The sequence below is a fragment of the Ursus arctos genome, unplaced genomic scaffold (genome assembly GCF_023065955.2).
Source record: "Ursus arctos isolate Adak ecotype North America unplaced genomic scaffold, UrsArc2.0 scaffold_4, whole genome shotgun sequence".
NCBI classification, from domain to species: Eukaryota; Metazoa; Chordata; class Mammalia; order Carnivora; family Ursidae; genus Ursus; species Ursus arctos.
The window spans coordinates 43,345,799-43,369,724 of NW_026623056.1; the positions used below are offsets into that span (position 1 = coordinate 43,345,799).

The 23,926-nt window shown below is 42.7% G+C and overlaps 1 protein-coding gene across 24 annotated transcripts in view; it reads right to left on the reverse strand.

Moving 5' to 3' along the window:
- Window positions 1–11,097: 11,097 nt before the first annotated feature.
- Window positions 11,098–23,926, reverse strand: part of BBX (BBX high mobility group box domain containing) — a 266,345-nt gene continuing 253,516 nt past the window's right edge. For 14 of the 24 annotated variants that reach the window (XM_048215165.2, XM_044381783.3, XM_026492720.4 and 11 more), the window contains 3 exons: window positions 23,435–23,632; window positions 21,045–21,231; window positions 11,098–16,956 (listed from right to left, as the gene is read on the reverse strand). In XM_048215165.2, coding sequence (XP_048071122.1) covers window positions 16,869–16,956; window positions 21,045–21,231; window positions 23,435–23,632 — 473 coding nt within the window. In that variant the 3' untranslated portion in view covers window positions 11,098–16,868. The remainder of the gene's footprint in view (window positions 16,957–21,044; window positions 21,232–23,434; window positions 23,633–23,926) is intronic. The other 10 variants (XM_048215168.2, XM_048215167.2, XM_026492771.4 and 7 more) reach the window with 4 other exon arrangements.

Sequence of the window (23,926 nt, forward strand, 5' to 3'; positions counted from 1 at the left end):
AGCAGGCTCCCCACTGAGCAGGGAGTCTGAGAGATGCGAGCTTGATCCCAGGGCCCGGGGATAAAGACCTGAGCAGAAGGCAGACGCTCAGCTGGCTGAGCCACCCAGGTGCCCCAGGACAGACCGAGTTTTTTCTCGGGTAACCCATTGGTTCAAGTGAGGGCCAGTTTGCAGTGCAAACCGGTCTCGAACGTTGCGGGCAAGAGCGACGCCCTACATCATCATGGCAGGGCAGATGCACTCAAGTCTAGACAGCCCAAGGCCGCCGGTGTAGAACGGGGTGGGGATGTCAAAAGGCAAAAGAGTCTATACTTTTCCAACAAAGATTCAAAAAGTCATTATGATTTCTAATTTAGTATTGTGGAAGATCATAATTTTACTTTGAAAACCCAATTAAATAAAAGTAATTGGGACTTTAGCATTGCCAGCTGAACCATTACAAAGAGCCCAAAATGTAGTAAAGAAGCAGGATTGAATTATCCGATTTTGTAACGGTTGTGCTTATTTGGAAATCTGTGCCTTTTCTCTCTTCATGCCGTGGTCTTCCTGCTTCCTGCAGAAACAAAACAGAGCTATTTACGCCCGTCTCTGCAGTGAAAGTGAGTTCGGGCTGCACTATGGATTCTGATTTCCTGGATCGGGCATGGAGGTGAGAAGGCTGCTTGGATTACAGGCTTCGTAAGTCCCCTCCTCCGGGAAACTTTGCGGGCTCCCTCCATGGCGCCCCTCAGGCATTAAAAGGATTATTTCATATTCTAATTCTCAGGTTTCTTGTCTTAGAAAACTCCCAACAGATTGTGATCTTTGTTGAGGAAGAAATGAGGCCTTTCCTCCCACCCCCCCCCCCCCCACATAGCTCAAGCCCCCATTTTCAGGAGGCTCAGTAAATATTTGCTGAGTGGATGGGTAAATAAATTCATGAGAGAGTAAAGGTCTATCACCTCTCAAAATAGATTCATGCTTCTCAGATTTTTTTCCAGGCCCTAATAAATGTATTGCTTCCAAACCTGATATGACATGGGTGTCACCATAGTGGCAAAGTTTGTGAATCATTTCTCCACATCTAAGTATGAAAGGGGGTTAGTCAAACAGGGCAAGATAACCACCCTCCCTCGGAGAGGCATTAGGACTTCCTGATGATTATGCTTGTAAGAACATTCTTTTATATCTGGAACCAAGCCGGGCACCTGTGTAAAATGGGCAGCTGGCCTTCCACAGAGAAGAATGCAGTATTTAGATGCAGTATTTCCCAGGCTCTTTTGTAGGTGGACAAATTTAGGAAAAGGAAAAGTTTATTAATGATTTTTTTTTTCCAGCCAAGATGGGGGGAGGAACCCTCATTTGATTGAGCCCCAAAGGAAGAAAATTGTAGGAAAAAACCTTCTTTTTTTCCTGTATAGTTTACCTACCTCATTAAACAGAACAATGTCGATGAGAAAATTAACGTGGATTTTCAGCCACTAAACTGCTCCTCTTTGGCGATATTTGTGAAGTAGACACATGGAGGAGACTTTCTAATTTTCTGTTTAGTTAATAGACTTTATTGTGTATACTGGTTTAAGGTTTACAGAAAAACAGAGCAGGGGCGCCGGGCTGGCTCAGTCGGTTAAAGCATTCGGCTCAGCTCATGATCTCTGAGTCCTGGGATCATTCCCTGCATTGGGCTCCCTGCTCAGTGGGGAGGCTGCTTCTCCCTTTTTCTCTCCTTCTGTCTTCCCCTGCTTGTGCTCTCTCGCACTCTGTCAAATAAATAAATAAAACCTTAAAAAAATAAAACTGAGTGGAACGCAGAGAATACACACATAACCCGTCGCTCTCCCCGCCCTCCCCCCACAGGTTCCTCTGTCCTTCCGTCTGGCTGCGGAGTGGTACACCTGTTACAGCGCCGGGCCAATACTGACTTTGCATACAAGCTCGCTTTCTGTGGTATACAGTCAATAGGTTTTGACAAACGCAGGATGTCACGTATCACCCATTACAGAATCAAACAGAATGGTTTCACCACCTAAAAATGCCCCCTGTTTCATCCACTCACCCCTTCCCCTACCACTCATCCCTTCACTGTCTCCATAGTTTTGCCTTTTCCAAAATGTCATCATTTAGAATCATATGGTATGTAGCCTTTTCCAATAGGCTTCTTTCCCTTAGCAATGTGCATTTAAGCTTCCTCCATGTCTTTTTCAGGCTCGAGCATTTTATTTACTTCTTTTTAGCACAGAATGATATTTTTCATCGTATGGTTCTACCAGTTTGTTTATCCTTTGGCCTGTTGAGGGGCATCTTGGTCGTTTCCAGTGTGGGGCGTTTATTTATTGATTTTTATAAACATTCACATACAGCTCTTTGTATGGACATAAGTTCTCCACTCACTTGGGTAAATACCTAGGGGGACAATTGTTGGATTTTATGGTAAGCCTAAGTTTAGTTTTGTAAGGAACCGTCAAACTGTTCCAAAGTGGCGGTACCATTTTGTATTCCCACCAGCGATGAATGAGAGTTCCAGTTGCCCCACATCCTCAGCATTTGGGACTGTTGGTATTTTGGATTTGGGCCACTCTAGTAGGAAGATAGTGGTCCCCCATGTTAATTTGCAAGTCCCTAATGAAGTAGGATGGTAAGCATCTTTTCACATGCTTATTTGCCATCTCTATATCTTCTTTCCTGAGTGTCTGTTCAGATCTTTTGCCTTCTTGATTGGGTTACTTTCTTCTTAAGTTTTAAGAGTTTTTTGTGTAGTTTGGATACGCATCCTTTATCAGATATGTATTTGCAAATATTTTCTCCCAGTCTATGGCTTGTCTTTTATTTTCTTAAAGCATTCTAGTTTTTTAACTATTACATTTGTAAATCACATTTTAAAGTTTACAAAATGTGTTCAAATGTAGTATCTCATTGCATCCACAAAATACCCCCGGGGAAGTAGATGTTGTAATGCCCACATTAGAGATATGGAAATAAAGAGGTGAGGTGGTTTGATTCTGGTCATTCGGGGGTTTGGGGGACAGTGGGGGAAAAGGTCTGCCGCATCAATGGGGTCTTCTGGTGTTGGCAGTATGCTAGCGAGTTGTTACAAAGCCGTACAAAATGGCTCCCACTCCTCCCAACTTGGCTCTGATGGGAATGTCTGTTTTCTGTTTGTGCCGGCCTGAAGATTTATATTAAAGAGGACCTGGTTTTCAGAGTTCCTACATCTGGCAGTCCTCACCCCACATTCCTCACGTGGGGGATCCCCCTCTACCAGTTCTCGGCTTTCTTCTTGGGCGCCTGTAGTCCAGGTCCCCTTGGGGAGCAGCTACTTTGTGACAAGAGATTCCACAATTTTTTTTTTTTTTTTCAGAGTCCAAGGTAATTGTCCTAGAGACTCCGTCTCCTCTTTTGGCAAACAAGCAAACTGCAACAAATGATACTAGAACGAAAAAGTGAAGCCCTCTTTCCTTGGGCAGTGCTGGGCTGCCTGGTGGCTCAGCGGTGCACACATTTCTAGGACTGCTGACCACCATCTTACTCTACCATCTCAACTTCCGGGGAGGACGGTACCACACCCTGACACTCAAGGGCACAGGAGGAAGCCGCATAAACTCTTTCAGTGTACTGCTGGAGTCACAAAGGAATTGTGATGGTAACTCTGCATTGTGGATAATGCCAACGATGTCATCCAAGCACAGGGACCCACCCGCAAACTTCTGCCCACCTGGAGGTCCAGGTCCAGCCTAAGGCCTTACTGGGGCCTCTGAGCTTCTCATCTTTCCCGAGCCTAGAGATTTAAAGTCCCCTTTCTTCCAGTTCTTGCTGAATTGGTTTAAATAAAGACAGCATTAACAATACAAAGAATTTAATGGAGTGGGTAATGGTGTGGGTGATGTCAACAGGAATTTGGCAGTATCTGTGAGGATAATCTGAGAGGAATAATCAGGAGTTGACAACCCTTCTTTCAGAAAGCAAAATTGCCTGGTTTCTAGTTATACCAGTCGTTAGTGGCTTCCCTGCCTGCAAGAAAAAAAGAAAAAAAAAATAAAGAAAAAGTCACAGTAATTTCAATGGAGTTGTTTACACAAGTGGAAAAATCTGACTCCTTGATAACATGCTTCAGTTGTAAACCCCCTTAATGACACTCAAGGGCCTTCCAGTAAGAGAGAAATTTCCCTGAAACTAAAGAGAAGTTATCTGTAAACAGGTGCCCTTCCTCCATGAGGTTATTTATGTTCATTGGGCTAATGGTTTTTGTCCAGTAATACATTTAAATTGCTTTTCATTTTACAGTCATGCTTCACTATCACATTTCAGAAAGTCACTTCCCTTCCTCTGTACAGCCGGCAATTTCCTCAAGTAGGCGATGACAGCATTGTCCTTTCGAAGTCATTTGAAATAGACCCGATCTCATCCATCTCAGGAGAATATGCTCTGGCTGATAATCATAGCCAAGTGGAAAGTGCAAATGAACTCAGGCTGTCTGGTGGCTCTGCCCCTCTCAGGTCCCCCGGAGGCCCCGTTGCAGGGCGATGGTGCGCCTATCGATCTGGGAAGGAGCCAGACATTCTGTCTCCGACAGGATGTGAGAAGTAGGTCCCCAACTCAGGTTTAGGAAGTGCAAGGTTAGAGGAGATGATTTATAAACATGATTTATACACTGAGTTACACTTACCTGGTATGGATGTCAAGGAAAACACGGCCCCATAGAAATGAACATAATTAGGTTCATACAACATTGTTGCATATTGCTCCGTGAAACCTGGGCAACTGGGAAGATTTGTACTTTTAAACCGGAAAATGCGGATCAGGCTGTGTTGTGAATCTGCAGTGCACAGAATTCTACTGAAACACGTTGGGTGCAAGTGCCACGTAAGTGCCTTAAAAATACTAGCTTTATTTTTAAACACAGGTAAAGAGGATAGGGTAGTCCCCGTTTGTTAGCTTTTATTTTGTGTCCCGGGGCCACAATGAGGTCTTGTTTACATGCGTTGGGGGGCAAGTGCAGGCCACTCCCAAGTTGGGTCACTGTGGCATGAAGATTATTTTGAGTTAAAAAGCAATCAACAGGGTGCCTTGGTGGCTCAGTTGGTTAAGCGTCTGACTCTTGATTTCAGCTCAGATCGTGATCTCAGGGTCATGAGATGGAGCCGGGCATGCGGCTCCGGGTTCAGTGGGGAGTCTGCTTGAGATTCTCTCCTTCCCTTTCCCTCTGCCTCTACCCCCCTGCCCACCCACGCACGCTCTAAAAAATAAATAAATCTATTAAAAAAAAAAGCAATCAAAACCCAGATTTAGGAAAAGCTCCTTACCTCCCCCTCAAATGCCTAAAAAGAATTGAGATAGAGGACCTGGTCCAGGAAGAGGGCTGTCACCATAGATACCCACGTTATGATACGAACTGGGTGTGGTACACGGGCAGGAACCTGGCAAGTCCTGTTCCATCCAAGTCCTCCAAGTCCCATTGTTTCTGAGTGGCCCAGCAGACATGTGTTTACCATTTACTCTTCTTCATCTTCCCGTGAATTGCTTCCCTTTCCTCTGAAGTCCCAGACGTCTCCCCGATTCTCCTTAGTTCAGGATGACATCTAGACCGTACTTCGCCTGTCTTTGGATAATTCCATCTCTATGTGGATTCCCCATATGTATGCTATTAAATATGATTTTCTCCTGTTAATCTGTCTCATGTCAGTTTGATTCTCAGTCCGGCCAGAAAGGGGACAGGACGTTCTTGCTCCCCAACACATGAAATGGATCACTCTTCTGCCTGATTTTCAAACTGAGAACTATGCACGTGTATGGTGAGTTCGGAAGGTAAATGGCTCAAGCTAATTGGAGGTTAACGTTCAAGTTCAAAAGTTTTAACCTTAATATAAAATGGACTAGGAAGAAAGGGGAACAGGAAGCGTGAATCGTGTTGCTAACCTGCAGCAGGTTAGTCTCAGAAAACTCATCTCGGTTTTGAGACTTGGAGGAGAGTCCCGGCAGCCAGCACGCCTCAGCAGGGAAAGGAGATCCATGGGGGGGACACGGTTCCCTGCTCCACACCTGGGGTGTCTTCCAGGCTCCCGCCCGCTGGGCCGTCTTGCCACTTGGTTGGCTCGTCCTTGTGTTTGCTAGCGCGAGCCCGCTCTTCCCCAGGAAATAGTATTCATCGGCTAATGCAGGACTCCGTTCACTTGCACTGCCAATTACTGATGCTGGTCTCTGCAGCAGGCTCGAACGCCGGGACAGATTTGGTCTAAAATAGATCTGGGGCTGAGGAGCAGGTGGTGGTGGCGGCAGGCTAGAATGTCACCCAAAGGCAACTCGGAAGAGAAAAGTGCACACCCGGACCAGAAAACCATTTGTTTCTTAAAAGAAGGCATATGGAATATTGGATGTGTGGGTAGGAGTGAAAGAGGAACCCAAAAAAAGTAATTCACATGGATAAATGTTCATATAGAAAAGAAAAGATGTTGGTCTGATCCTAGTTTGAACGGTGTCCTAGGGAGGACGGTGGCATGCGGAACAGTGGACCCTCTGTATTCCCCTTTGAATTTCAGGTGTCCTATCGGTGGGTTTGTGCAGGTGAAGACGGTCATCGTTCCTGCGGCTTCAGCCAGGTCCTCAGCACAACTAGGTCCTTAAGAAAGGTTGCTCCATAGTAACCCACTCATGGAAAGTCAGATCTTTGGGAAGTGGGGAGAGGAAGACCAATGAAGCCTTTTGGCAACACAGATCTCATTGACAGTCTTCAGGGGGCCACAGACAGATGCCTGATGAACTCCAAATTAAACTCTTGAAATTTCTAAAACTTTTCTGAATTCATGCATAAATTACAGTGCAGTTTGCAGACCTAAGAGAGATCATCTTGCTTTTTAAAGCAGATACTTTCAGAGTGGAAAGAATTCCTTTAATTATCAATCCCTAAAAAGGGGACGGGGGTTGATTTGGCCATACTGAGATGAATATTTAGTTTAAAAAGTAGATCCACCGCCTTCGGGGAAGTACTCCCAAAAGGGAAGTAATCCTGCAGTCTTAGATAAGAATAGGTACTTCTGTAGTAAAGTCCTTTTTACTTTTAAGATTTTACTTATTTGAGAGAGACAGAGAGAGAGCATGAGCCAGGGGAGGGGCGGCAGAGGGACGGAGAGAGAAGCAGGCTCCTGGCTGAGTAGGGATCATGACCTGAGCTGAAATCAAGAGTCAAATGCTTAACTCCCTGAGCCACCCAGGTGCTCCAGTAAGGTCCTTTTTAATGACTGCGGATTAGCAAATAAAGTCTCACATGCACAATTCAGACCCAAATTGAAATAGCGGCAACACATCAAAAACTAGAATCTTTCACAATAGTTCTTTCTTGCTCCAGGAATCCTCTTGCAGCAAAGGAGTTTGAGTCATTCACCCAGTCACGAAATCCTTAGATATTCTCAGTGGAGAAGAAAGAAAGGGACACCTAGCACAGCTTGTGTGTGTGAAGGGTGCACAAGCAGGGAGGTGTGCCATTGCTGAAGAAAAATGCAACAATGGGAAAACTTCCACCTCAGCAGTACGCAAGACCTGGGACTACGTTTGAGGAAAGGATACAGCCAAGGGAGAAGGAAAAGAAAGTCAGAGAACCGCACTTTCTGGCTATCAGGATTACCTCTAACTCTTGAAGCCAGATGCTGAAACCGTGCTGCTTGACCTTACCATTGCAGATTCCGAGGCTGTGCCAAGGCTGAGCTATCTAATTGCTCAGGGGTCCTGGAGTCAACATAAGCTGGGATGTTCCATGCCCCGGGACACACCTGAAGGAAACACACTGCATCCTGGATCTTCCCCAAAGACTGTTCTCTCATTCTTGTCATTCTCTGAGATCTGTGGCCTTGTCTTAGCAGCGATTTTTGTGCCAAGATCTCTTCTATGAGAAAGGGCTTTAAAAAAATAAAAATTTTAAAGTAGCAGAGTAACACATTCCCATTTTTTTGCCTTAAAGTCTTCAAAATGCAGATTATCAAGTTTCCCATGAGTTTATATGTAGCTTCTTCCTGACAGCCTTTGATTTTCATGCCCAGCCTCGTCTGTACTGCATTTCAATTAAAGAATGGTGCAGCTCTCTAACCCCCACTAGGCTATCCACACCCCCGCTAGAATATACACCGAAGGCAGTCTTGTTGGGACTTAGCCTGCATCCGAGAGCAGCTATCCACTGCAGCTCTGCTGAACGATTAGATGGTTACAGGAGCAGGACATATACAATTTGTATATGGACACGAGGTGTGGATAACAAAGAACTCTTCTGGAGTCAAAGCAAGTGAGCTGAAATAATTTCCATGGGCTTTGAACAGAGAAGTGCAACAGAGCACTGTTTTTAAGCAATTTTATTCTAACAATGCAATTTTGATTTTGATTGGTATACTGTAACAGTTTTAATGCAGGTGAGGCTAGCATCAGTGTGTTAAATACCTCATATTCTAACAAATGGTTATTCTAAACAAAAAGGGTGTAGATTTTCGAGGACTTGTGCAGAACATTGCTTTTATTTCTAATATAAATACCTAAGCTGAGATATAGCATGGGAGAAGTGAAAATTTTAAATTCTAAAACGCCATCTGAACATCTCTCAAGGATTATGGATCTTGGAGGAAAAATAATTTTAAATTGTATCAATACTGCTTTCCCATTAAGTGTATTTCAAATACATGCTTCAAATTAGATGGCAAATTACCTATTTTTGCATCTACTGAGTGCGTTTCTACTATTTATATATATCTTCTCAATACTTTCCTGCCTGTCTCTGGAAGATATGAATTGTAGTATCTATTCAATTTGCCTTTCATAAGCAGCACAGGTATGATGCCAAATAGCAGAAAAGATCAGGAAAACGTAATCATTATACTTGAGCCCATTCCTCGGAAATCTTTTCATGCTGGCTTTAAAACCATTTGGACTTGTAGACATCGAACTTGAAAGACCTGTTTGTACGAACTTCCCTCATCTTCCATCCTCCATCATTCTCAAGAAAGTTCAATCCTCGCGTCTTTCTTTTCTGGCTCTGCAAGACACCACCTTGAGACAAAATGAGCTTTAGTAAAATTCCCTCAGGTGAGGGATCTCCAAGTGGGGTGAGCCTTAAAGTAGGAATTATCATTTTCTCTCTTCCAGCAGGGATTTCATTTTACGCTTTAATTTCTGGCCTGTTGAGCCAGGACTTCAGATTTTTTAAATCTTTGGCCACCTGCCTTCCAGAGTGTATCTAAAAATTTACCTCTACTGCTCCCCTACAACCGACATCACTCTTGCAAGTCCAGGAGAGGAAAACGTAAGTGGGAACAGGCTTGGAGGGAAAAGTGTAGAGGACATACAAGTTCCTGAAAATTTTACATAAGATTATAAAAGTTTTAGCCCTTGGGCCTTTTTAGACATTGTCTGGGAAAAAAAAGTAAAGATCATAGGAAGCAAGGCCAAAAATAAAGACATGCCAAGAAAAGGGTCTCTCTGATGATCTCTTTAGGAAACTGTGGATTGGGAAAGGTAAATATAGAGATATCTAACATGAACAGCGTAACCTAATTCCAAATAATCTTCACTCCAGCACGACTCTTCTCGTGGCTCACAGATTCCTTTTGCTTTGGGCAGGAAACATACATATTTTTGGAATCGTGAGGGGGCGATTGATCAAAAAAAGAAAATTTGCGCATATCAAAATATTTGTTTTTAAAGGCTGTCTCTGAAGTATTTATACACGAAATCACACTTCTGGGATATGCAGAGCTAGGGTTGGGAGGTGAAATGAAGGAAGATGGGTGAAATACAAATGAAACTGGAACTGAGAAAATGTTGGTATTTGTTGGAGCTGGGCAATGGGTCCAGGGAGTTCAGTATGCTGCTAGTCTCTTCCCTTTGCAAATATTTGAAAATTTCCATCCTTCCAAAAGGTGAAAAGGTTTCTGAAAAGTGATGATGAACAATTCTGTTTTCGGTATGAACAGAGTGGAGTCGGCGTTATTGGTTTTTAGCTCACTCTGATAACCACTTTACTTTTCCTCTCAAGAGACTGTATGTTCTACCGCAAAGGACCGACGTACCGTGGAATCCACGCAGACCCAGCACAGCACACGTGCGCATGACCTGTCATCTTCTGGCCTAGTGGAACTTACACTCTTTGGTACGGAGCTCCCCCCACCCCACTACAAGATATTTTATTCTCAGTTATTCAAAAAAGCGTGCTGGAGACCTAGAACATGTAATTCACCAGGCAGACCGATTTTACGGAGCATTCCTACAGCACAACACACGCAAGTGTGAGTTACCCGTGTGAATGTAGCGTGTTCTGGGTCTCCTACACCACTGCATCTCCTGACGGAGCTCACTCCTACTGCATCAGGCCCTTACGAGTGTATTTGAAAGAGGGAGCTAGCTATAGTTAGGGTCTCTTCGGAAGATACTTAAACATACCAACCTTCGAGTTGGAATAAAAATGAGAAAATCAACAATTATCATTTAATGAACATTTTTTCCCCTTATAGGCGCTATGTCAACATTTTCATATGTATTTCCTTTACATTCTAGAAGAAGTGTGAGGAGGCATTATCACCACTATCATGTAGTAAGTGAAGTGGAGTTCAGGGAGGTTGAAAAATCCAATAATAAATGGGTGGAACCAGACTTTGAAATAAGTCTGAACACAAAGCCTGTGGTATCATTATACCCTGTATTTATACACTGTGTGAGTGTGCGTGCGTGTGCTATTCTGAAGGATTGAAAGAACATATCCGAGGTTCTAAGGTTCAGGACATTGTATTCAGCAAAACTGAGGTCTGAATTTATACTCTAGGTTATAGTCTTAATGTTATCACTTCCATAGTTTGATTACAGTTCGGGGGAAGTTGGTATGTTCAGGTCGACGTTTGCCAGGAGGCTGTCCTCCTGAGCAGCAGAATGAAGCGTATCTTCTTTCTTCTGTCAGGCTGATTTCTACTCCACCCATGAGGGAAAAGCAGCCCAGGCTGCTCAAACATGGGGAGTCTCAGGCAAACAGTTTGGGGGAGACCAGCATTTGACATTCTGAAATAGCTAAAATATCGTTGGTAGATAGGGTCTACTGAAGGCACCGTACTGTCTGGCCAGGGGGGTGAACGTCAAGAAATATGTTTGAATAATCTCTTTAAAATATTTCAAATTTTTATTAAATATTTTTATTCAGTTTTAAGATCACAGTTAAAGTACTTTAGCATGTTATACACATGACTTACATGTGCAATTTTTAGAAATATCAAATTAAGTATAAGATTCTGAAGAAAGAAATTATATAAATGTGTATATTGACTTTTACTACACATACATCTAAGAAAGCAATAATTCTGTTGTACCATTAAGTGGAAATCATTTATTACATGGCATGTTTACACCAACTCTAAAGAGAACCAAGCCAATTTCTGAAAGCAAAAAAATGAGCGATTCGGTCATGCTGAAACAGTCAACAGACTTAAGACCCGGTGGTCAAATGAAGCTGTGGTTAGTTTATGACGTGTAAGTAAGCAATTCAAACCTCTGAGAAAAGTTCATAATCTGGTACATGGAATCTCAGGTGGTTTTTATTCTTTTTTTGGACAAATTCCTGAGAGCAAGAGACCGTTTAGTGCGAAGGAAATGAGAAGGACGTTGTTGAACATGTGCTGAGCTCCAGGTCACAAACCTGCCCCATCCCCGTTCTGCTGCTCTCACAGCTGAGGCACTAACGTGAGGTGTCAGGGGACACGAGCCAGCCCCTGGGGGCCACAAAGGGACAGCAGTGTTGGTTCTCGAAACCCACGTGCCTCTGATTCAGGTTAGAGCCTGTGAGGTATGATTTGCGGTGCGGGTGGTAAGGTTTGGAGGCATCGAATTAGGTCCTTTTTACTCAGTAACAGGTTCTGGCCCAAGGTAGTGGGCGGTCTTTGGAAGGAGTAGTAATGCTCACGATAACTAGTTCTGTGCACAAAAATCGATTTGAGGGCAGGACCAATTTTGACCACGGACTGCAACAAGGAAACAGTGGCCATAGAACTTAATATAAGGTTTCCTCTTTCAATTTATTAGCATAAATCCTACCACCACAAATAAGATTTGGCCAGGAGAGGAAACTCTTTCTTGGGTGTGAAGAAAATGTGTACTTCTATTTTTTAAGGAAAGCCTAGCACAAACAGATGGAAGTGTATCAGGGGAGTCAAAAAGATTTGTCTTGTTATTCACTATTTTGTCACTTCTTTCATCTGAAATGTAAAGAAAATAACGTCCCCAGTGAACAGGACAAGGTGATTTAATATGGAGTATAATAAACTTAGCTATCACTTCCACACTAAAGCAAAGCAGTCCATCAAACCCTGAATACTTCACCAGACGTATCTGGTAAGATAAACTGAACAACTGTTTGTTATTATAAGTACGATGTTAGTCTAAGTAAGATGATTTAAAAAAAAAATACCAAAACTCAAATAAAAACAAAATCCAAATCTAGTTCTTTGGGAATGCTTGTATAAATAAAAGCAACAGCTAATTAACAATTAGTACACTCTTTGTAAGGTGCAAAACAAGGTCCTATGTGGGGAGAGCTAAGATGTAATTTCCACCTAGCAGTCACTCTGAATACTTTATAGGTCAGATGTAGTAACGACATTTGCTTCTACTGCCCGTTTTCAGCAATACATTGTTCTCTCTGGAGAAGGCGGCCTGGGAAGTCACAACACTGCAGTGGGCAACAGTGGCACTGAAGTCGGAGCAAGAAAAGACAAAGCTCGGAAACGGGACTTACTGAGAGGAACTCTGAAAGCCGAGGTAGCCCGTTGGATTGGCCTTCTGTGAGGGCTCCAAGGAGCAGTGCAGTCGAAGGGGAGTCTCCTCCACAGCTTCCCGACTCTCCCTTTCCAAAGGGGTGGTTCCAGGCCTTGCAGGACTTCCTTCCTTCTCTCCAGCGAGGCGGTGGCGCTTACCCTCCGCTCTGTGGAGGCCAGCCTCCAGCCTCCGGTCTCCAGAAAGCTTGGGATTCGTACAGTAGTTCAGCAGGCAGCACAGTCCCACTGCTTCACATTAATGCCAAATGCCAAACTTGGAACAGAGTCATCGGACACCCTCCTTCCCCCCCCACCCCCACACCGTATGAACAAAACGTCTCATTCCGTTTCCGGCTTACTCCTGGTTCTGTATCAATTTATAATTTGCTTGAGATTTTACAGAGGTGCAAACTTTTCCATACGATGAGCCAAAGACTGCAGAGTGCAAACAAAACTTTCTAGGACTTAGGCAGCGTAGCATCTGACTGGGTAAGAAAGTGACGGGGATACACATGTTGGAATATAAATAACTGGACCAGTTCAGATGCTCCTTTTGTTCAGAGTGTCCCACCACTTTTTTTTTTTTTTTCCCCTCTCCAGCAGTTTTAATGGCAGGAACTAGAATCAGTGATAATGTGGGAATGATTTCAGCATGGCTTTGAGCTGGCATTGGTAGAAAGCTCATCTGACAGAATTCAGTGAACACAGTTCTGGTACTTGTGGGGAAAAGACTGTCAGAATTACAACAGTAGGATTTATCCTTATAAAAGGGCTTTGACGAATTACATTTTGATCTAAAATCTGGGAACTAACCTAATTTGGGGATAAGAACCTGTATCGTCAATGTGGCTGTGGGACATTTTTCCTTTTCCTGATCTCATTACAGTTATCCAAACAAATAAAAAACTTAAGAAGGATGTCTTACAGTATTTTTTTCTTTCACTCAGCTTCTTAGAGCTGCGGCTTCAGTTACTATAATATACTCTACACACTTCAAAATTACATAGGAAAATACCCAGAATAACTAAATAAATAAAAGGCTAAAGAAAACTGGAACAGTACTGTGTCTCCATCTGAGACTAAATCATCCACTTCGGCATCACAGAGAAGGGCTAGGACAATTTTTTTCAAAAGATTTATATACAGGTTTGAATCCAGAAATTAAGGTTAAAAGCATAAATATCGATAATTTCAACTAGATTCAGAATGGTTTTTCAGAAAGATATGATACAACAATTTAGAATAAAACAAAGCAGAAAAGCATCATATTTTGGTTTGCTTGAGATTTACATAAGGTGCAACAACTTTTTCTCTTGAGGATGCTTGTGGGACAAATGTTAGTGTCAATGGTGTTTGCTGGCAGATTAAGGTACACACCATAGCAATATGATTTTCCAAAATATAAAGAATGAGCGAAATGAAATGAAAATGATGGGGGGGGCACTACATGTTGGTCTGAAATATTTGTGCTAACAAATGTTGTTACCTGAAAATACCAACACCCCTCTCCAGCGGATTCAGGGCATGAGAAAAGCACTATTATTGAAATCAAGACTTCACTCAGAGAAACAACAAGGCGAGTGGCTAAAGGACTATAAAGCTTTGCAGGATTTCTGCTACTCTCAGTGCCTAACCGCTTAAAAATTAAGCATTTCTACAAAAAGGTTTTTTTTTTTTTTTTTTTAAAGTATCTGAAAACAGTCATATCCAGTAGATTGCCCTCCCACCCCACCCCTGCCTAAGGGAAAAGCCACTGAGGTTTAGGAAAAGCAGATCAAGTAAGATATTAATCACATAGAAAAAAGTAATCTTCTGTTTTGCTTCTTTTTAAAAAAGGTCCCATGAATATACAGCAATCTCTTAAGGAAATCTAGTGAAATGTAACTGGAGGACTGAAGGAGGGTGTGCTCTGGCAAAAATAGATCTATTCTAACGTGTTCTCTAGAATAACAAGTTAGTACCATTGTCAAGGTGCATGTTCTGCACCAAACAATTTTTGTTGTTGGTTTTTTTTTTTTTTTTGGATTTTTAGCTAATTATAATTTTTAAATCACTGCTAGCAAGTGGTCCAAAAACTCCAACAGCCACCAACATTGGGACCCAGCAATTTTCAAACATTCACTTTGTGTTTTGAAGTTTAGAAAATATTAATAAAACAGCATCATAGTAAAAATATTACGCTAAAATCTGGGGCTGCTCGCCTGATTTATTTCTATGTGAATGGGATTAAGCTTTAACCTCTGACTAACCTAGCTTACTAATTCCTTCTTCCTCCATGCCCACAATGATTATGCATTTTTGAGGACACCTTTCCAATGCTCTGCTGCCCTCTTTATCTGCTTTGAAGAAAAAAAAAACAACAAACAAACCAAACAAATCCCTATATTCTTTTTCAATTCTGTTAGTATGTTGTACATATTTTCCAGCACCAAAACTGAAGTAATATCTACAACTATGAAAAGCTAAACCTAGTCAGTACTAATAGAGTCATTTTTTTTGTATGGCTGTTAGGTCAGATTAAGATTAGAAAAAAAAAATCGTCGTTACAATTGAGTCAAGTATAAATAAGAAAGCTAGATAAAACCTTGTAAACTGTCACCATGTAGAGATCTAATTCAAAAGCTTCAAAGTCGAACTAACGCTATCAAAATTCCGCCAGTTTGAAAACCAATAAAAATTATTGCTGGAATCCAATAATTAAAATTTGGTAGTTTGTGCTGCGATGCAAGAGTGGGGATACACTTTGTGCTATGGAACAAATACCCTGTAACATCGGTAGCCTCCGACTAATTTTGATGTATCACTTTGCATGTGTTGCTAGGAAACAAGACACTGAATGTCAGGTGGTTAAGTCAATATGTTGAATGTTCTAATAAGCCAGGTAATCTGCTTGGCACTGGCATTCGTATGGTTGGTTTTATGTTCAAAAGCAACAGAACACAAAAAGGAAACAAACTTGCGGTGGCTCTATGACTAAGACTCCCACCCTGGTCAGGCATACCTCCCTCATCATTTATTCCATACCTCCTTCACAACACACAACTCAAAATGGCTCTAAAACCCTGCAGCGGCAATCAGGCTGTGCATAGCAGTTGCTACCCGTCCAGTCGGTCTGGGATGGATGGAAAAGGTCTGTAGCTCAAAGTCCACATGAAGTGAGTGCCTTCAATGTGTTCAGAATAGTGAAGTAATACTAAGGTCACTTCTGAATAATATTTTTCTTTTTTTGTTTGTATGAACGATCCATTGGTCACTTAGACCCCTGTGTAAAAATAAAAGAATCCTCAAGGCATGAAAACATCAGTAATCTGTAATCTGCAGGACTCTTCTGGGAAAATATTTGCCACAATGTGCCCCAAGCAAATTCTTCTTGGTCACTCAAGGCTAAGAAAAAAATTCAGCTTGTAAGAATTCTAATTTTCTTTCTTTTTTTTTTCCTTTTTTCTTTCTTTCTTTTTTTTTTTGCCAGCAAACTACCACTCTGGTGGCAAATATAAAAGTGCAGAATATATGGACCACGAGGCCGAGCATACACCGCTAACAATGGTACGTCTGCCTGTCCGTGCTGCTTGGGAGTCTCTGGAACAGGCTTTTTAATATTATTCTACAATATAAATGTAGGTATACCTATTATATAAACCATCTTAGAACTTAAATCTCCATGTACAAAAAAGACTAAGAATATCTAATAATAACTAGTGCAGTGCGTCAGTTTTTGTTTTTTGTTTGTTTTTTGTTTTTTTGTTTGGAAAGAATAACTAGGTAATATACGAAACTAGTTTCACACTCTCTGGTTGGTAAAAGAGACGCTGGGTGAGCTACAGTAAAGGCAGCCTTTTACCAAGTCACCACCGATTACCATCAAAAGCCTTCAATAGAAAGCAAAGCTCCAGGATCATTCTGCTCATTATCAGACAGATAACATCACCCCCAAAGACTCTGGGTTCCAAAAGAACACACCAGCCCAGGATGCTAACTTCTGCTTCAAGTGAATCTGGGCCGTGCAGGGCAATGAGCACTGGTTCGCAGTCTGTATTTCCCACCACACGGACTCACTAGCATCCCTCGGTAAAGACAAGGCTAGGGTAGTAGGTAAAGCACAATGTTTTACAATTAAAGGGCGCTTCACTGGTCAGCGCAGGAAATAAGTACAGGAGCCTGTGGCATTTCTTTTGGCTGTCCGTCATGGGTGAGCGGAGTCGACCTCTGACCTCTGCAAAACAAGGAGAAGGACAAAAGAAGTCAACCACTTGAGAGTACGGTATCAGAAAGAGGAGAAGATGATGAGTAACCAGTAAGAGCTTTCCAGTATCATGTAAGCCCAAAGGCTCACTTGTTACTTATGCTACTTAGCTGAAACCGTTTTTGTTCTTAGGGCTGCTGCTTTTTTGAAATTTTCTAATCTCAGTTCCCCTCACATGACTTAACAACATACTCTACCCCCAAACCACCAGCTCCATTTTGCAGAGGTGGAACCTGATTTGGGGCGACTCCCTAAAAAGTGGGGAACTTTCAATCAAGGGCCGTGGTTCTAAGACAACAGTCTTCCTCTTGATCCATTAAAATATGAACCATGTCCTTTGCTGAGCTGACCAAGGGGAAAACTCTCCTGTACTAATTGATCATCTCCAGGCTCATTTCCTAAAATACAGGAATAAACCCAACTTAAAACATAAGGCCAATTAAAGCAATGGCCCCTGAGACCAGAGGACCCGTGACTCTAGCACAAATGAGTGAAAAGACGAAAGAAAAGTCTCACAGACACATGGAGAGCAAGCGTGCAGGGGAAGAAGGCAAGTAGCGACTGACTTTAGAGTGTGAGAAAATCTGAGCAACTTGGGCCAAATCAACACATGCAAAGACAGAACTCCAGACACGACTAGAAAATCCATAGAAATACCCATCATTTGGATTGGAACTACACCAGAGTGAGCTGATTTTTCATTCAGCTTTTGGTAAATGAGTAGGAAAAAATTTACTTCACGGTTATAAGGAAACCCTTCAAATTCTTGGTAATTTCTACAGAGCTTCTCCTTCTAAAAAGATAGGATGGGACACCTCCTTGACACTTCCCCACAGGCCTACCAGAGATCAGACAGCGTCCGCTCACGGCTCTGGCCCACAGTGGTCCCCACATCACTGTGCTGGAAATCTCTGATGAGCAGCCAGGCCTCCAGGGGCCTGACCTTTTCAACACAGTATCTTCTTCAGATTACGTAGAACAAAAGGAGCTACTTAAAAATTCAAATTGAATCTTGTTCATCGCTATACCCAAGTTCCTTTCTCTTGACGCACACACACAAAAATAGTGTAGATAAATCACAACATTTGGGGATTTCAGAATCCAATAATCACTTAGCTTAAGATATCAGGATTTTAGAAAAACAAAACATGTGTTATAACCAAACCTCTGGATTAATCCGCTCATGCATGTGGGGATGCTGTGAGCACCGACTGTTCAGTATGTTCAACTCTTTGTTCAAGAAAGATGAAATTAAAATGCCTTTTTTTTTTTACCTTTAAGATTGAACCTGTAACAATATTAGAACAGCTGAAAGAATTTTAATTAGTGAAAAAGGAAACATTAAGAAGAAAAAAGTGAAAGATGGAAAAGTATAGTATACAAAAAAGAGCAACAGGGACAGAGAGAAACTGGGGTGGAAGCCAGGTGAGTCACAGAAAAGAGCAGAGGAGGCGGGACCTGATGTGGCTGCAGCTAACTGATGGGGCCGGCTCCAGTGGAAGTGGCAGCGAGATGCGTCATGACGTCCTCGGACCTGAGAGAGGCTTGCTCAAGCAGCAAGCGAGTTGGAGCAAAGGCAAAGACGCTGGAGTTCAAAGACCTTAGAGCAAAGCTTAACTCAGTTTGGCTGTGCGTTCCTGGCAAGTTCATCGTCTGCAACATCGTTAAAAAGGGTTCAAAGAGACCCACCTGGCAGGGCTGAGTTTAGGACTAAATTTAATGAGCTTTCCCCTTATGAAACCCCTAGTAAATAAACAGGCTCTCCACAAAGGTTCATTCCAACTTCCTATTTCCTACATTTTGCAAAACTGTCTATGTTGGGTTTCTGAACCTGATGTTAAGATGTCTCAGGACAAGAATGCAGGTGACACATTTCTACCCCTAACTCTGCGGATCACGCTCTAAATTATGAACGCAGGTATGTCTAAGCAGCCATTGCACCTGCTGTGCAAGCCGGGTACAATTCCATGAAGCCCATAGGTAGAGGGCAGTCTGGGAGCTCTGCTCTAACAGGTAAGGGCAAAAATTACAACTAAGAGTCTTCAGGGAGATCCGTTTTTCTAGAAATTAAGAACATTAACCATTTGCGTGACTGATAGTAAGATTCTAGGATCCAATACTGATCTTTCTAATGAGAGGTTTTAAAGACAAGAACCCTTGCTGACACCATTTTCTGTATGTCTGCCGGTGAACTTAGGTGGACATACTTCAAGAACACGTCATTTACACATCTACCCATTCACTTGTTCATTCATCCATGGGTGTGCCAAGAGCTAAGGAAGCTGGGGACAGGAGGATTAAAACCAGGGCTCTGCTTTCAAAATACACTGGGAAGAGACAGATGTGTCCGTGAATAATTACAACCCAGTGTGGCAGCTGGTCTCGGAGCGTATACACAGACAGTGCAGGGACTTCAGGAGGAAGACCGAGAGAAGCAAGCAGGAGTAGAGACGGAAGGAGGGGCAGCAGTTCGCCTGAGGGGGGATGTGCAAAGCCAAGAACCTGGCTTAGCTAGGTGCCAGCGAGCGATGCCACACGATGGCAGGGTAGCGAGGACGGGGTGGTGGAGATGAGAGCGGAGAGGTCTGCTGAGGCTTCCTGCTGTTGCAAGTTGGCAGTCATGGAAGGTTGCTCAGCACAGCCGGGGTGTGATGCTGGCAGCAGCAAGGGGGGCTGTGTGATAGACTTTGCTGAGCCCTGAATTATGATCCCCTCTGACTTCTTACATTGCCTCTTATTTCCAAAATTTATGGGGCACTTAGGAACATGCAGGCATGTAGCTCATCTTCTCACATGCGTAGGGGTCTGTCGTCTGTACTCGACTGTAAAGCCCCATGAGTGGAGAACTGTGTGTGCGTTCTCTCCTTCGGAGACGTGAGCAGATTTTAACGATGTCTGTCAGCATTCACTTGCTATTAGGCACTTGCAGTATACACATGAAAAGGAATTTGACTTCTTGGAATTATCTAGAGGCGATTTGTGATGAAGTTCTAGAACTCTAATATGATAGGTAAAGAGCAAGAAGCAAACAAAGCTTATGTCAGGGCCTCCTAAACATGGATGTGGAAAAGGAGAGTGAAGCCCAACGGGCAGGTATGGAAGTTGTGCTAGATCTAAAACTCTCGTACTGAAGACTGAAAGTCTGGGAAAGTAGTTCATCTGTGGGTAACCCACCTTGAATAAAAGTATGAAATACTCAAATTTACAAATGGCTCTTTTGCCTTCCCCAAGGGTCCATGAAATAGCAGAATACCCAATTATACACTCAGAACTTAATATACTTTCTGTGAGGCTTTCCTGAGTTCAAAAGGCCTTCAAGATCTATGATCCCATGTGATCTTTACGACTCTGTGCTTCTTTGGGGATATCATTATGCTCACAGGAAGATGAGAAAACCAAGGCTGGGAGAAATAAATGACTTTCTAGCAAACAGACAAAGACACACCCAAGCCTCCTGCCCTCCAGGACGCAGTTGACAAGATGCTTCTTCCCCACCACCGTTTTCTTCCAGCAGCATCACCACCACCACCAGCACCGTCCTCAAGGGGGCGTTTGCCACATGCCAGCACTGGGGCATTGGCTCATTCCGCCTAACATCGCTATGAAATGAGAGCTACCTACACCCATTTCACAGAAGAAAAACTGGAGGGTAGAGAGGTGAATAACGCATCTTGCTCAAGACCTCATAGTCTGCAGATGATGGATGCAGGGCTCAAACCCAGGTTTGAGGCCTGACCTCGAAGCTCACACTTAATGGTTAGATAATACTGCTTCTCTGCTCTTCCAGGCTTTTTATGGAAATGAAGTCTAGTCACAGAATACCAGATTCAAAATGGGATACTTGGCTGACTCTATTTCCCTATATTTACCCACACTGCTAATTAAGACGTGACTTGCTCTTGAATCAAGTCTTGTGAACCACAACGCATTGTGAAAAATACCACAAGCCCTGTCGGAAAATAGGACTTGGCTTCCATGTTGCTCTCCCTATCCCTGTTTGTACACGGAGGTAAGGTTGGTTGACCAGGACCCCCAATACCCTGGTGCTCACCACTCACCTGTGCACATTTTCCATGGCAGCCACTTCTGCCAGCGCCGCGAGACTGAAGAACGCAGACACGGCCGGCATCTCCGGAGTGCTGCTCCGCGTCTCTGCGGCCTCGGGGTTGTGGGAGCCTTCGTCATGGCAGCCTGTCTCGGTCACTTTTGGGAGACTCCTCAGCAGCTGTTCCTTTGGTTTCTCATCTGTAACGAAAGGGAAATTCATCACAAGAGGATCACTATGTTCTCTCCAGAGAAGGGATACAGAGGAAACTCTTTGCCAGACAATGCGAAATGAGCTAATATTCTTTGTTCACTCCTGTCATCTATCGAATACCAAGGCTTTTACGGATTTTCTTCTCCCATGGTAATAAAACTCTTTTATCAAACTCAGTTGCAACTATGGACAGCGTTATGCCCTGAAACTAAGTGGAAGAGAAGCTGTGTTTTATCCAAGGTCACAGAATAGGTCAGTCTCAGAGTGAGAGGGAAAAAATGGGCTTTGACCAAAATAAAAATGTTGGGACTTCTGCAAAGGGGCCTGTGGATGCTGCAGAAGGCCCCTGAACACCCAACTGAGCCAACATTTCTGATGAAGCCGTAGGATGCTCTGCTATGGCAACTTGGGCATTCGGCTTGCTGTGACACGAACATTTAGGATGGCCTCAACTAATCCCAATGAGATCAATCAATCCCAGTAAGATCCTGAGTTGTTATTCTTGTTCTGAAGACCTACTGGAAGGAAGACGAAGGCCCGTGTGGTATTTACGAGGAAGTGCTAAAATGCTATGAAAATATACTGTTGGAAATGAATATACTTTATTATGTGGCAATTATAAAGGAGGAGGAATCTTTATCATGGTTTTTAAAACGTTTTGAATATAGAATGACATTGATAAAGGCTGTAAATGTCAGATATTAGAATATGAGAGTGCTATGTGCTTCTCTACATGAAAGTAATATTTCTAAGATCTTTTAATCTTTCTGTAAGTGAAAATGATGCTATAGCAATTTATGAAATCAAAATCACAGAACAGAACCCAGAGTGGAAAGGGAAGGAGCAAGGGGCCTGCTGGACTAAGTATCAGGAAAACTAGACTCCAGTCCTCATCTAGTGCTAGTAGGTCAATGTATTAACAAATGAAATCCTACCTCTCTGAGCTTCATCTCTTATATAACAGGGTAAAATGGGGGCATTTAATATGCTTTATAGTTCTAACAATCTACACACGCTAAACACAAAATGTGTATCAAATTCACTAATTGTCTTCCTAATCTATCTCAGCAATGAATCTTTACTTGCAATTAGATTAACCTAAATCAGGTATTTATAAATACTACATTCAAAACACACTCATTTAAATATTGTTTTTAATTTTATAATTTTTTTTCATTAGGGTAAGTGTACTCTTTAATCCCCAACACCTCTGTAACTCATCCCCCCACCCACATCCCCCCTGGTAAGCATCAATTCGTTCTTGAGAGTTAAGAGTCTGTTTCTTGGTTTGTCTTTCACTCTTTTTTCCCCCCTTTGCTCTAAACATGTTTGCTATTTATAGAAGTCATTATGGACCTGTGATCTTTTTCTGAAAACTGGATTAGGGCAGGGGGAGGGACGCCTCAAAGCTGAGAGAATGAGGTGCCGGGGGTGCTGAAAGGTAGAAAGGCAACAATAGCGAAGACCATTAATGCTCCGTTGGTGTAGCACCCCAAGATCTGAGGGGGCTGCTCAGTGTTACTCTCTGACCCCACTCCTTAACTTGGGCCCCTTGGGCAATTCTGCTGCTATGGAGGCCACCAGGAACAGCAAACAGACCACAGGCCATGACTGAAAATAGAGAAATTCACTGTCAGTTAAGATTTGGTTAAAGGTCAGTCCAGATAACTCAAGAAATCCAGAAGCATTCTCAGGCTCCCTTGGTGATGAGAATCAGCTTATTAGAAAGTACTGGATGCTTTCTAAGGTTCCTTAATCCAATGGTTTTAAATACTTGATAATATGGTTTGTAGTGACTTGAACAGTGAACCGTGAAGAAACACTGATTCATCTAGTATTTTTAAAAGTCTAGGATCTCTGGGAATTTACTTAATGAAGACTGCTTTTGTGCATGCTGAGAAAGAGAAGGAGAAACACACAGTCCTAAAAATTACCTTTCCTTTCTAAGAATGCTCTTGGAAAAAGAGCTATGATTTTAACACGTATACGCTTTGTACATTTGGGAGCCTGTGGAAAACTCGTTCTTAAGGAGATCCAGAGAAAGAAAATGTTCCTGTGGCCAAACCCACAGAACAGACCCATTTTTCAATGAGGATCCACAGTTGGCTTATGGTCATTTGCTGTCCAGTGTGGCCATGACAGTCACCACCTTGCTCTGGTTCTCTCTCATGTAAAGCTCCCTCTTCTTACCCAAAGTACCTCCAGCTGGTGACACCCGTCCATCTGCTGTCCTGACAAGGTGGGTAATCTTGGTTTTCCTTGCTTTTCTCTTTTGGCTGCCCACCAAGGGTTCTTGTGTTGTTGTTGGCTCTGGAGTGTTGGGAATGGATAGGGCATTTTTAACCTTATGAGCAGGCTCTGTGGTGTTTTTGTCTTCTGAAAATATGGCTGAAATAGGACAGATCATATATAGTTACACACAAAAACACAAGACATCGACATTGCTCTTGGAAAGAAACATCTCTCAGTGCCTGACCCATCTGAATGGAGAACTGAGATTTACAGTTGTCACAGTACTGATGGGAAAAAGAAATAAAATGGTGCCCATAATTTTAAGCAAATATACTTATTTATATTTGCTTTGATAAATTAGGTATAGAGGATTCAGATACCCTTGCTCTCTTTTAACAGAACACTGAACCAAGAGGCCATCGGAGAGACATTTTCTAAGTGTTTGCACCT